Source organism: Centruroides vittatus, unplaced genomic scaffold (assembly GCF_030686945.1).
Source record: "Centruroides vittatus isolate TY-2023 unplaced genomic scaffold, ASM3068694v2 contig_980, whole genome shotgun sequence".
NCBI lineage: Eukaryota > Metazoa > Arthropoda > Arachnida > Scorpiones > Buthidae > Centruroides > Centruroides vittatus.
Window position 1 is genome coordinate 492,356 of NW_027122652.1, and position 15,756 is coordinate 508,111.

General features: G+C 33.1%; 1 protein-coding gene across 7 annotated transcripts in view; it reads right to left on the minus strand.

Annotated features, from left to right (window-relative positions):
• Nucleotides 1-5,400: 5,400 nt before the first annotated feature.
• LOC136985896 (3',5'-cyclic-AMP phosphodiesterase 4C-like) overlaps nt 5,401-15,756 on the minus strand; it is an 87,311-nt gene continuing 76,955 nt past the window's right edge. For all 7 annotated transcript variants that reach the window (XM_067283285.1, XM_067283282.1, XM_067283286.1 and 4 more), the window contains 2 exons: nt 8,148-8,330; nt 5,401-6,849 (listed from right to left, as the gene is read on the minus strand). In XM_067283285.1, the coding sequence (XP_067139386.1) occupies nt 6,565-6,849; nt 8,148-8,330 (468 nt within the window). In that variant the 3' untranslated portion in view covers nt 5,401-6,564. The remainder of the gene's footprint in view (nt 6,850-8,147; nt 8,331-15,756) is intronic.

Below are 15,756 nucleotides of genomic sequence, written 5' to 3' on the forward strand. Positions count from 1 at the left end.
ACTAGAAGGAATTTTTGGCGAATTAAAAGGGGAAAAGGAAGAAATTCCAACTCTAAATTTACTAAGTTGGAGTTAGGCTAGTAATTATTATTAGGTTGCACATTCAGCTGGGAAGAAATGTCGGATTTCTACAGCCAAGGCGGAAGGCATGAATCACGATTTCGATTGTTTAAATCTTTTTCAAATACTCCTCATCCCTTCATTATATTATTTTAAAAAGCTTATTCATAACGTCCTTATATATATATATATACATCCAATATATCCATCTTGTGTAATGTACAGTACATTTTATATATAAGTCTATTTATGTGTTACATACATAAATTGGCATGTACACACACACGCGTGTATATAAAATTTCATAAAATTTATAGAAATATCTTTATAAATACGTTCTAACAAAATAAAATCTAACTAATATACTATAATAAGTTATCATAATTCTAGACCTAGTCTAGAATTATGTCTAGACAAGAAAATAGTCTAGACTAGTCTAGCTTGAATTTTAATATATAATAAACGATTTTAAAATTATAATCGTCGGGTTTTATTGATCTAATGTCTCATTAATTAGCTGTAGAAAATTAAACTATTTTCTATAGGCTAGAAACAATAGCGAAAAGAAAGATACATAAGTAATTGAGACTAAATATAAAAATAATTCGAGGAGAAAATTAATAAAAACTTACCGGATTAAAAATTAGCCAGTAGTATTTAATTACAAGTGATAACTGGTGGAGTCACGCGCTGTTCATCAGGTATCGTTAAACACGAAAATTAAGTTACACTACTTCGGGCAGAAACGCTTTTGACTCATTTCGTTATTTAATTCGACTGATTCATTTCGTCCAGCGGCAAATTTAATCGGTTTCTAAATGCCCTCGACAACAAATAAACTATAGATTATTTCTGTTGTTTTTTTCGAGGAAACAATCTGAAATTCTTCGTATAAATATCAGAACACTACTTTTGAATTCGAAAGAACATTGACCTGTGATCAAGTTATTGAAAAGGTCAGTCAGTGACGCTAAAACCACCCTTTCTCGGTAGGATGAATCCTATGAATTTTAGGAATTAAATAAAATGCGTGAGATCATCAAAGTGACCGAAACACGCTTCCCTTCTTTTTTTTGTGGAACAATTTTCAAACGCAAGCGATAATTTTACGTTGTTCTAGTTTAAAGCCAGCCGTCGATCATTTAAGTAGGTAAAATAGGGCAATTATAAAGCAAATAATGTGTTTGTTGATTTTCTATAAAAGGGATTTTCCGAACTAGAAACGACCTTGAAGAGGGTGCCAGGGGGTTAGTAGTTGCCAAAGAGGAGTGAAATTCCCAATGCAATTAGACGTAGCGCGCGATACAAATCGATCCCATAAATCGATAAGAACTTATGGGCTGACTACCACTCTTTATTAATTACAGCTACCGAAAAGAGCAGTTTGTTTGAATAGTCATTATTTATTTACTTTCAACAAAAAAAAGATTATAAATACATTTTCTATCATTAATCACTCATCAAATTATTCAGTAATAGACCAATAAATCGAAAATTATAGTTCTGTTATTAGTTTGGGCTATATTTTTACGGAAGTCAAGCTTTGACTATTAGCAATTGGCTTCCGTATATCACCATCATGATATTGCTGAACGTTCTAAGATGTGAAGGACCGAGTAGGTATTTATTTAAATTAATAGTTACCTCCGAAGCTGAAGTAAAAGTATATACAATTTATATAATTTTACCTTTCCTAAATCGTAAATAAATTTCGTTTAGAACTTCTTAGAATTGCAAGTTTTAGAAAACCGGTTTCACGAAATTCTTTTCTAAAATTGCTAGAAATATTTACGTAAGGATCATTCAAATAATAATAAGTATAGCATTTAATTCTAAAGCTGCTAATATATAAAAACAAAGGAATTTTTCGGAGAAGCTGATTAAAATCAAGTCCTTTAGGTTTGTTCTTTGCAGCGTCACTTCGGTGAATAAATTAGTTTTTTTTATTTCTTAATTAGATAAGTACTGTTCCAGATCAGTTTTTTTCTTTTCTTTTTTTTTCTGGTTCAAGGACAAGCAACTATAAACCTGAAGTTATACGGAAGTTTCGAAATGTTTCCATCGAAACTTGAAGAACAAATATATATTATCGAGACAGCGTTAAGTAAAATATGATCCAAGAGAGAATTAAAAGCTTTTCTCCCCGAGCTATGGTGATTCCAAACGCATCACTTCCGACCCACTTGTTTATTGACCCGCTCTTTTCTCTTCTCTCATGCTTGGCTGGATAGTAAGAGAAATATTGACGTCATTTAAACGGTCCAGTGTTTATATGACGTCATACGCCCACACTTATCATTACCCAATATAGCCTCCATCGAATTTTCAGAACAATACGCGATTTAAATGCAGTAATGCGTTAGGAAAGACGGATTTTCCATCCATAAACATCTTTTGGCACGGAAGTACTCTCAGGTATCGAGCTATGATTAGCAGATCTATGAGTCAACTAACTAAATATAGATGAAAAAGTGCATCAATGAAATGCTCCGAATTCTTCTTTTAGAGTAAACTCTAACACGAAGAATTTAGTGACTCTATAGAGAGAGAGAGAGAGAGAGAATCTCGAATCTCTTCGCGATCTTTTAATGCAACAGTTTATTTGAAGCGTTAAGGTACAAGTCTTTTTCTTTCCGAGAAATCTATGTACCGTATCGGAACAGATGAGGAATCTAGGTGACATTTAGGGAAGGGCTGACCAGAAAACAATGAAAGACGGTTTCCGGAAATAGGCCGATATTGATTTCCCCAAACATATTAGCCACCAAAACGAGTCGTATTAAAGCATTCACAGGAAATCATAATAATAAACTTTCGAGGAAATTGAATGACAGTAGTCTAAAGGAGTGTCTCCTATTAAATCCCGTTCTACAGGATTAATTTACTAGACATAACCCCCAGGCTACGACGATACACGAAGCCTTAAGTAAGAGGCACTATCAAATATGCGGTCTAATGGCAACGCAGCATTTTAGATATTCTCTACGTCTAAATAAATACTATACTTTAGTTAAAATATTCATCGGATTTATTAAATTACAATAACAATTACTTTCTTATAAAGATTCGAAAAGATTTATTATATATGATGATGACCTTTGCCAATATTAGAATGCCATTGACCAAACTGAACACTTTTGTTTGTTTGTTCCGATTATATTTAGCCTAAATCCTAATATAGAACCAGGTAGAGCACCGGAAGGGGTAGACATTTTCCAGGTGCACTTGCCGTATCTGGAAAGGAAGAATGGTCGTTTAGCAGAACTTACTCACATCCGGTCTTGGGAATAATATTTATCAACAGCAAAATTCCGACTGACATTTCGTTCTTCCTTCGTAGTTAGAGACCACCTTATAAGGGCTCTTGTCGAAAATCATTTTCGTTAGGATTCGCCAAGATAATTTCACCACAAAATAAAACTTATATTTTTCATACAGGCGCGTCACTTTTAGAAATGGAATAAGATTCACGGATCGCTGCTCCGGGAGAAAAAATATGTTAATAGAACATAAAAATAATGTTACAAGGGCTCGATTTGGGGGGAATACGTCCTAAAATTCCAAATTTAAGTGCCATTTTCTATTGACGACGTAGAATTGTGAGTTTTCTTGCGATGCTACATCCAAATTTTATCGCAAGAATCTACCCAGTAAGATTAGAAATGGCCGAAATTATTATTTTTTAAACTCTTTCCAAACTAAGAGGGCCTTTTTTTTCCATGCCCATAGCGGGTTCGGCCCCGTGACCGCACCACGTGGCCGAGAGTAAATTTCGAAATTTCGAGCTTAAAATACTAAAATTATAAACGTCATTATCATAATTCATTTATTAATTACGAATTAACACATTTAACACACGAAACGAGAAATAAATGTTATAATTTTCATATAATCTCCTGTTATTTTTTAAATAACAACGTCATTAATTAAGCATAATTAATCCTAATTATTATTTTCATAAAGATAGTTCATGGGAAAGGATAAATTATAATCAACAACATTTTTATAGGCGTGTGACATGGTGTTTGGAAATTTGTGAATAGAAAAACAAATGTTTGATGGTATCAACAGCTAATATTTTTCCTTAAATTTAGAAGGAATTTCTAAAATAACGTTTATGATATTGAAAAGAGTTGTTTATAAATAAGCATTGCGTCAGCATTCAAATTTACGAGTTTCAGATATTTATTAATATCTTCCTGGCTTAAAATAACGCGAAACTATTAAAATATTTGAAAAATTTAATAATTCTCATATTCGACGATAGATGGCGGTACGTATTTTATAAGATCAATTTGTACGCGTCGCCGTGGATTTTTAATGAATTGGACTGAAAAAGTTCTAATATCCGTCGAATGAGGGCGCTCGAATTTAAGAAATATTCTTGCATTAAAATCTTATACGCGTAGAGGAGAGTTTACTAATATCTGTTTTATTTTTAAATTGTTATTAATTTGGTCGAACTATAAATAGAAAATTATTCTGTTGGTGAAAAAATTTGGCTGCAGCGAGAATCGTTACAAAACTGAAGAATTACTGAAAGCTGATAAACCGGACGTGACGTCAAATATGCGCAAACTATAATGGCCTTCTATCTGTATTTAAATTCGTAAACGTTTCACAATTGAACGAAATACAAAATTTACGTTCCGGCTTTTTATCATTAATAATAATGATGCAGAGCAACGTTTTGACATTTTATTTAACAACAAAAAATCAATATGTTTGTAAACAGCACGTAGGGCCTACTATTAAGCATTTATTTAGTGTCATTACATAATTTATTTGAATAAATGCTGTGTGTGATTGATGTACAGGCCATTTTATTCTCGTGTCTTTTGGAAACTGAACAACACTCGTTTATTATTGTATCCCCACACACAAAAAAATCCAATTGTGAGCTAAGCTATTTTGATACAGAAAAATTCAAATTGATTTTTGTATTAATTCGTCAACCGTTACTTTACGAGGATTTTTAAAAATATTTAAGAAAAACTTCCGACTAAAAGTTGCACTTTTTTAAGCATAGAATGCAAATACGTTAATGTTTTGATAGGGTTCCAATTGAAATTTCTGAGTTGACCTCCACCCCACTGGGGTCACGTAGTTCTTTAGCCGATTTGATAATGCCTTTCCTATCTTGAACACTGACTAAAAGTTATTTTTAAACATCTATTGAATAATGGGTTATTGAGATGTAACACTTTATTTAGGCCACCCTGTATATTCTGTTTCTTTAGTCTGTTTATAAATTCTATTTGATGGTAAATTTGTTAATTTTCATAATTGTATTTTTGCCATTTTAGAGTGTGGGCACATTAATATTAAAAAAAACTGACATTCAGAACAATAAAACATTTTATTTAATTTCTGGCCATTTTGGTTTTTTCTCAATTGAGGAACTGGCTGAATTAAAAGGAAATAAAATCACAACCACAATTAACAATTACTTTTTCCTTTTCATAAAACTGTAGAAAAAAAAATGCTTAAGGATTTTCAATCCAAAATAAATTTATACAAAACAAGAAAATTTAACTATCTTATTGCTTAAGGTGTAATACATCCACAGTTCAAATTGTGGAGAACTTTAAATATTCGATTATATTATCTACAGACTGTACATATTGAAGACATGAACTGTACATACATTATAAATATCTTTTCAATGTTAAAACACTAAGCAATATTTTATTATTGCATATCAAGAAAAGGGAATCTGTAAAAGAATAAAAGAAATGAAAAATGAAACAAATGAAATGTTTAAAATATTAAACAAAATATGGAAGGACTGATCAGGATCAGGAACAAAATCTTATAAACATTTTCAATTTTATAACTGGATACTTTTTTTCTCTTAAATTATATTTATCATTTATAAAATTTAACCAAAATGCATTTCATATAACAATATGAACATCAGCCAGGGTAATATTCACCACTGACATTATAAATATATATATATATTAAGGGATTTGTTGTGATTGTACATTTTGATATTCTGCAAGTGTTTTGAGAGGTATAAATCACTCTTAAAGCATATCTAAATAGTCTTTACATAGCAGCTCACATTCACAAATCCTTATGAGTATTTTGTATAAATATAGCCTCAATAAAAACTTTATCTACAGAAAGATGAACTATTTTTCAAGCTTTTTTTCCCTCAAAATAAATTTCTAAATTATGACTGACAAAGAATAAAATCATGGCACTATGCCTGAGCAAATTATCAACAATACTAAATTTTGTACAATGTTGAATATTTGATGACGATGACAATGATCACAATATTGATAAAGCACCACATTTGGGAGAACTATTTTACAAACGACAACATGCAGAGAATTGATTTGTTTCTCTATACTGATCTAAATACTTTCTATAATATTAATTCTGGGCTCGGGCAAGATTGTTTTAAAGTTGACGTCCCTTTACCCCACGGGACCAATTACAGGACTAGAAAGAACTCCTTTGAATATGATCTAGTTTTGTTGGAAAGCATACGATTTAACCACAATCACCATCTTCATCTTCATCATCTTCCAGATCATCAGCTGTGATGTGGAATTTGATTTTTTCAGCTGCAGCTACGAGATCATGTTGCGATCCTGCATCACTATCTCCATCTTCGTGAGAAATTTCACCCATACTGTTAGTCGGACTTATAGGAATCATATTTTGATACCAATCTCGATTTTCTTCCAATGTATCCAAGATATCTTGAGCAGCAGGATTTACTAAATCAGCCCAAGTTTCCCACAAAGGATGAACAATGTAGTCAATAAAACCCACCTGAAAAATATATTTATAGTTAAACAGATTGGATTAATTAGTTCAATTAGTATAGTTAATAAGATGCACAAAATGACAAAAAAAAATTTCAAATAAAAACTGTTTGGGTTAAAGTCAAAGAAATTTATTTTAGAGTTTAATGTTAATTATAATTATGGCAGTCAAATGTTAAGATAAAATAAACTTTACATTAAAAAAAATCTTTAGAACTTTAGTCTGTCTTCTAAATACTTCTAAACCCTTTGACATATCTGCACCAAATTTTTCCTACCCTCTAGGACCCTGTGGAAATACAGGCTAGCATAAAACCTAGACACACCACTCAATTCCTTTAACATCATCTGCTTCAACGTTTTGTGATAATTAAGTTAACTGAATTAATATATAAGTGTAATAATAATTAATTGTTATGTAATTAAGAATACTAATAATAATTAATAGGGTAAAACCTGAACATCCCATTCCTTTCCCTTATTTCATCCCTTTGACACTTTATTATGTTAATAATGATGATAAGCTAAAAAGACAAAACTTTTATTGTCTTCATTTTAATGCATGTCCTTATTAGTTTTTGTTTATATAGTACTATGCATATTTGTTTTAAAATTATATAAAACTAGCAGTCTCAATTATTCTGAATAATTAAAAAAAAACCAATATGAAGCTGCATATTTTATACTGTAATGACTCTCCAAATAGTTTTCTTTGAATAGAATACAAATACTTATCATATATGCAATTGATATAATTTTCTAATGATTAACAACACAGATTCCCCTGCATTATGAACATTTATCAAAACTTGCAGATACAAAGAAAATCATAATATCTTTTCCCTGCCTATGAAGAATCCAGAGGACAAATTTTTGTGAATGTAAGAAATAATAAAGGCAACTTTCAAATTCCCTGTATCCACATAGAGTTTGCACTTTTCTCAGAAGTTACAAATCTAGTTGTAAAACTTAAATTGTGATAAAGGCATAACTTCATTTTGTAAGTTTTAATTTATATTAATTCAAATAAAATTTAGTATTTTTTATTGTTATGTCTGCTTGTGTAGTGTTAAGTTTTCATACCTTTTTGTTATACTTCAACAAAATTGGGTGGGTTTCTAAGAAATTAAGGAATGCTTAAATGACTTCTCCATTGAAATCAATGTTAATTACATCTTTGATTTACAAAAATTTATCTTATGCTGAGTTTTCAAGAATGCAATATGTTTGTATAACAGGGGAACCTGCATTGCAACAACTTGTCAATGTTAAAAAGTATACAATAAAGTTAAAAACCCATATTACCTGAGTTTTTTCAATAGTTGCAGTATTTCTATCACACATGGGACTGATGTCCATTCCTTCTTCTCTTTCTTTATCTCCTTGTTGGAAGAATTCCTCCATTATCAAATCAACCCATTGTTGATATAATTTTAGAGGTTTAGTAGGATTACTAAGATCCGCACAATGTAACATATTTTGTAAAACCTGAAATATATTTGAAAAATACATTTAATATAATTTCAGTTTAAAACACAAATAAATATTTTTCAACTTTATTCTTAAAATTAACTTCTTACTTAATATTTCACAGCTTGAAAGACATGTTTTGCTTATAAATTTCATATTTTCAATTTTTTGAATAATTGTTTTTAATTATTTGTAAAATATGATTTAAATGAGTAATAAATTACTATTACTATAAGTTAAATTAATCAAAACTGGCCATATGTAAATAAACACTACACACACAACCAATATCCAGCAAAAAGAAAGCAAACATTTTCATCTATTTTGTGATGTCCATTAAAAGCAGTTGAAAACATCTGCTTTCTTGTAATTTCTTCTTGCTGGATATTGGTTGTGTGTGTGATATTTACTACTACTATTATTTTCATAGCTTGTTACTTTACCATGTAATTATATATATACAATTTTAATTACATTTGAATTTTATGCAAAAATAATATATACGAAAACACGTGATTTTAAATTTAAAAGTATTTTTCAAAAGAGAGTCAAAATATTTTATTTTGGTATTAAATTTGGAATAAATCTAGACTGGAAATAAAGTCAATTTTTGGATTTGATATAAGACAATGATTTTTAAATCATTAACGTATCTGCCCAAGAAAATATTGTCTCTAAAAAATTTGACCAACAATTTTTTCTGCATAACTAAAATGTTAATTTTAATTTATCCTCTCTTCTCTGATTTATACAATTAAAAAATGGTGAAAGAAAAACAAGTTTGTCAAAAAACTATGGAATTGTGAGAACCACTAAAAATGACTTAAAGAATAGTGAAAAGGACTACATTAGTAAGATGGAAGCATCTAATCTATATATATATAATCGAGACGAGTTGATAATAATAATAATAATAACAACTCTCCCGTGGTCACCACCTGGTCGTGGTGGGAGAGCCCAGTAATTTTACTGATCCATAGGGGCAATGCAGGCTAGAGCACAAGCTCCTGGTAGGGACACCCATGCCAGTAAGGTGTATGGGGAGAAATGAAGCTAAGAGTGACCACACCCACATTCTGTGGAGATATTTATTATGGTAATAACCAGATCAAAGTGTGATACCAGCTTGGACGATGCCCGGGTTAACAAGGTCCGCATTCGTGGGTTAGGCAGAGGCTGACGTTCGAAAAATAGGCCACAGTCTCCCTTGGTTACCAGTGGCGAAGAAAGCAGCACTGGCCCAAGCATGGCTACTGCAATGCCCTCAACAGATGTCAGGAACCAACCCAGCCTTGGTGTTTCTGTGGCAATGCATCCACAGACCACAAAGGCTGGAAAACCACGACCAACGGATGAAATGGACAGTAGAAATGAACGAGTTTATCATCTGTACTTACTACACTATCACAAAACTCGAAACAAACATGACAGCATACAGACAACAACTACACCATAGATTCACACAACAGTATCCTCATCTCACTGTCACTGAACAAAAGGTTGTTGATCAAAAAAGAACAATTATACACAACAACCTTATTCCACAAACAACACTTGAACTTATCAAACAACAGGTTGCTGATCAAATACATCAACAGACAGAAACATCTAACATTAATGAAGATCATGTAACCTGTCAGGATAGTCCAGCAACAAGCATTGATAATAACACACATACAACAATTACCACTAATGATACTACAGACACTTCCTCATCCATCACTGATAACATAGACATGGATTCAGTTAATACGCTCTCACTTACATTTCAGGAAACACTCACTAAATATACAGGCACAGATCCCACAAACCGACCACGAATACCAAAAATCAACATGTCAAAGGAAGTAGGAAAAACACTAAATTATGTAAACACTCACTTATTACCACACTACATTCATTCAATTTCTACACTCGCAGACATTCATACATTAGTTTATGCTGGGGCAGTCACAGTAGTGACACACCATGGTCTGAAAGTACAATCACAGACAAATACACAGAAAACACAATTCTATCACAAGCCTGCCTGGCAGAGAAGAATAGAAACACAAATAAATGACATTAGACAGCAATTAGGCAGGCTGACACAATACACTAAAAACAACATAACACCAAAGTTAAAGAAACAGCTCAAAAACATTTTCAAGAAAATAAAAACACATACAAAACACGAACATCACAACACATGCATTACAGAATACATTGATACACTAAAACAAAAACTTGCTGCCAAAGCACGTAGACTCAAACGATACAAAACATGTACACTACGAAAACAACAAAATAAATTATTTACAAACAATGAAAAACTCTTTTACAGACAAATTAATAACAAAGCAAACACTGATACTGTGCACAGTGGCACACCAACAGAAGAACAACTCATAACTTATTGGTCTTCTCTTTGGTCCAGTGCTGTCACGCACAATGCTGATGCAGGCTGGATCGAGCAGGAGAACAGAAACTTGCACAACATACCAACTATGCCCTGTGCTGAAATAAACATACATGATTTCCAATACACTGTTAACAGAACACACAACTGGAAGACACCTGGAGTAGACAACATTCACAATTTCTGGTACAAAAAGTTTACATCATTGCACCAGGAACTAGCTAAACACCTAACACACATCATCATCAATCCACAAGACATGCCAAATTTTCTTACTCAGGGCATCACCTACATCAGTGTTTCCCAAACTTTTGACATCTGTGTACCCTTTGTATAATTTTCTTAATGCTGAGTACCCCTCGTCAAAAAAATTGCATATACTTTAAATCAAAAACCAAAGATAACGAGGATATTCCATTTCTATGTGCTGCTGCAATTGAAAAATCGAAAAAGCCAAAATAGAAGACTATGTGGAAAATATTGTTCCTAGATATAGCAATATGGACTTTAGGTCTCATTTTCATCTTTCTAGAAGCACTGTCAAAGTAAGTCTTTGCTAAGAATTGTTAGTTGTAATAACTAGCTGCAGAAAAATTGGTTTATTCGGCATTTTTAGCTTTTTATTAATACTAAAGCACATAACAAACCTTTCCTCTTAGAAAAATCGCACAAAAGCTAAAAATACACACGCGCACATTGTAACAATTCAATGTGTAGATACTGCAGGTTTTTGTCTTGGCCATAGGGTGGAGGAATACACAGAATCACAGCACCCGGCGAAACCGCTAAGAAGTAACGAAGTTTTTTATTATTTTTCTATCTTTGTAATCGAAAAAAGTAAACTGCTTGTTGACCAGGAACAGCCGAAGCACGGTGCAGCGTGTATCCCCACTAAACTCTTCCCGTACCCCTGGGGGTACGCGTACCACACTTTGGGAAACACTGACCTACATGAAACCTAAAAACAACAATACCACAGACCCCACACAATACAGACCAATTACATGTCTTCCAACACTCTACAAATTATTGACATCCTGTATCGCAAACAAAATATACAAACATATTGAAGAACATGACATTCTTACAGAACAACAAAAAGGTTGCCGTAGAAATCACAGGGGATGCAAAGAACAGTTACTCATAGATTCAGTCATTCTATGGCAAGCACACTAACAACACAGAAACATACACATGGCATATATAGACTACAGAAAAGCATTCGACAGCAGGGCCGGATTTACCAATCCAGGGGCCCTGGGCACAAATTCTGTGGGGGTCCCCCCCTTTAAGCGTAGGCAAATTTGATGATTTAGAAAATTTACACAAAATACTGTACTTTCAATTAGATTTGAACTAGGAAGTTGTAAATTTAATTTAAAAATAAGGTTATTGTAAACATACATATATTTTATTGTGTAAAACTAATTATTTTAATTTAACTGAAAAATACCTATGTGAAATTTTTTCCCAAAATTTTCCGATGTTTTATAGGTTTTTTCCCGAGTTTGGTTTTCTCTGCCTGTTGCCCTCATGATTAGGCCACACTAGGCTGTCGCGGTAACAGAAAAAAAATTATGTTTAAACATAATTTTTTTTTAGTTTTGTGGGGGCCCCTATTTTGTGGGGGCTCTGGGCACAGGCCCCAAATGCCCTTATGTAAATCCGGCCCTGTTCGACAGTGTTCCACACAGTTGGCTGCTACATATCCTACACATGTACAAAATACATCCATCACTCATTGCATTCTTCCAAAACACTATGCAGCACTGGAGAACAACACTACATCTCAGGATTAGTAACACTTCCATACAAACAAACCAAATTTTTATTAGGCGAGGAATTTTTCAAGGAGATTCCTTGAGTCCTCTCTGGTTCTGCCTAGCCCTGAACCCATTATCCAACATGTTAAACAACATGCAATATGGTTACAATATCAGACATGAAAAAACAACACAGTTTACACTGTCACATCTCATGTACATGGATGACATAAAACTTTATGCATCCACACAAAATCAACTTCATCAACTCCTACAAATCACACATTCATACACCAAGAACATACAAATGGAATTTGGCCTAGATAAATGCAAAACACTTCACATAGAAAAAGGAATCCTGAAGAAAGAAGATTTTGCTCTTGGAAATGGAGACGTTATTGAATCCATGGAAGAGGGGGAGTTCTACAAGTATTTAGGATTCCAACAGGCCAAACTAATAGAACATGCACAAATAAAGCAAAGATTAATTAAAGAATACCAACGTAGGTTAAGTGTTATTCTCAGAACAGAGTTAAATGCAAAACACACAGTTAAAGCAATAAACACATATGTCATCCCAGTATTCACATATTCTTTTGGAGTTATACATTGGACTCACACAGATCTTGAGCAACTCCAAAGGAAAACAAGAACACCACTTACTAAGCATAAACAATACCATCCTAAATCCGCCACAGAAAGATTAACCCTTCCACGTAAAGATGGCGGACGTGGCCTGATTGACATAGTTAACCTTCACTACAAACAAATGCAGTCACTGCGAGAGTTTTTCTACAAAAAACAAGAAACATCACAATTACATAAAGCAGTAACTCCAGCAGACTCAAATAATACACCATTAAACTTACGCTCACATCATATGGACACAACACAACATATAAAAAGCATAGACATCATTAAGCAATCGTGGGCTTGAAAGGCACTCCATGGCAGGCATCCTTATGATCTGGTCCAGGATTTTGTTGGCAAAACTGTGTCAAACAGCTGGTTAGCTCGGGGATGCCTCTTTGGGGAGATGGAAGGATTCATGATCACCATTCAGGATCAGGTCATAAATACTAAAAACTACAGAAAACACATACTTAAAGATGCAACACTCACAAATGACACATGCAGAAAATGTCACATCATGCCAGAAACTATACAACACATCACCTCTGGTTGCAAGCTCTTGGCACAGACAGATTATTTACACAGACATAATCAAGTAGCAAATATAATACACCAAGAGCTTGCAAAGAAACACAAATTAGTAGACATCCACGAACCATACTACAAATACATTCCACAGACAGTATTGGAAAACAACACGCACAAAATGTACTATGACAGAGCCATAATCACAGATAAAACAATTTACAACAACAGACCAGACATCACACTCATTGACAAACACAATAAAATCACATACATTATAGACATATCCATTCCAAACATTCACAATATACAAAACACATGCACTGAAAAAATTAGCAAGTACACAGAACTCGCCCAGGAAATAAGGCATCTGTGGAGGATGGATAGGGTGCTTATTGTACCTGTTGTTCTCTCCTCTACAGGTGTCATACCACACACACTACACAAAAGCCTGGGCACATTACAATTGAGTAGAAACACATACATCACACTACAGAAGGCCACTATATTGAATACATGTCATATTGTGAGAAAATTCCTGAATACAGACACACACACTGATACACTTCTTTAATTTCTATTTTGGTTACTATGCCTTGACTTTGGTCCAGCATAGTACACATCCACCGGTGTTAATTGAGTATATCTCACTTAACCCAACATAATAATAATAATAATCAGTGCAGAGCACAAACGGTTAGGAGTTGAAAGTTGAAATTTGGTACACAGTTAGGGTATGTCACGAGAACCCACGCTAAGAAGGGATTTTTCAAAATTCCTCCCCACAGGGGAGAGGGACAGGATTAAGTCTTAACACTCCCATCAACAATGGAAGTGTCAAGTAACAATGGAAATGTCAACAATGGAAGTGTTATGTAACAATGGAATTGTTAAGAGAAAGTGACGTGCAAGACGCAGTTGCAGTTTTTTCATTTTTGCGAGAAATCGAACATATTTTTAGACCCATCTAAAAATTCTGTAATTAATCTGGAAACAGGGGTGACCCAATTCTTGCATTCTGTGAAAACGGGTAAAGTTGACTGTAACGTAATAATCTTAATTTTCGCTAAAACGATTAGGAGTTGAAAGTTGAAATTTGGTACACAGATAGGGTACCAAATTTAAGTACCAAAGTGTTAAGTAACAATGATAGTGTGAAGTAACAATGGAGAACAAGAGAAAGCGATGTGCAAGATTTATGGGCTCTGGAAAAAAAAGGAAAAAGAAAAAGAATAATATGTTAGAATACATTCGATTTTCAAATTTAAATGGATTAGTTCGGTTTTTCTCGACCTTTCTTCTTTAGAACATTCGATGAAAATCGAACGATATAACCAGAACACGTCGTGAAAATCGAACAGTATTAAAACATTCAATTTTCAAATTCGACCTTTCTTTAGAAATACTTAGTTCGTTGATGAAATTACTCTTTCTTTTTTTTTTTTTTTGTGACTATAACGTATAATCTTAATTTTCGCTATCATTACTTTTGCCCGAGCAACACCGAGCCTACCTGCTAGTAAGAACATAACTGAGAAAAACCAATGAAATTCTCCAGTAATGACCAAGTGGACCTCATATTATTTCATTGCTTTGATCAGCAAAGAAGTGAAGGAATTCCACTGACTGGACCAGTCAACCCAACAAAAGCTACAGAGTTGAATAAGAAAATGAATTACATAGAGTTAGATAACCTAATAAATAGGATTTAACAATATGGAGGGCTTATCGCACCAAGGCCGACAGAAAGAAAGAACAGTTCTTTTACAAAAAAGTTAGTCTTTAATAATCACATTTCAAATTTAGGTAAGGATGCATTTCAGGTACAAGGACCCCTCATCAGCTTACAAACACATGGCACCAACATAATAATTATAACACTAATAGTTAACTAATACAAAGGAATATCTAATATATACAGTGCACTGTGTTTACAATTTTTACTAAAGAACTAAAACTATTGAGCATAAAATTTTTCAATACAATGACAATGTGATATATCATATTATTTGGGACCAGTAAATGTCTTATTTTCTCCCACATTTTCCAAATTCTGGTAGAAGGAGGAGGTATTCTGAGAAATTCTGGTAGGAGAAAATAAGACATTTACTGGTCCCAAATAATA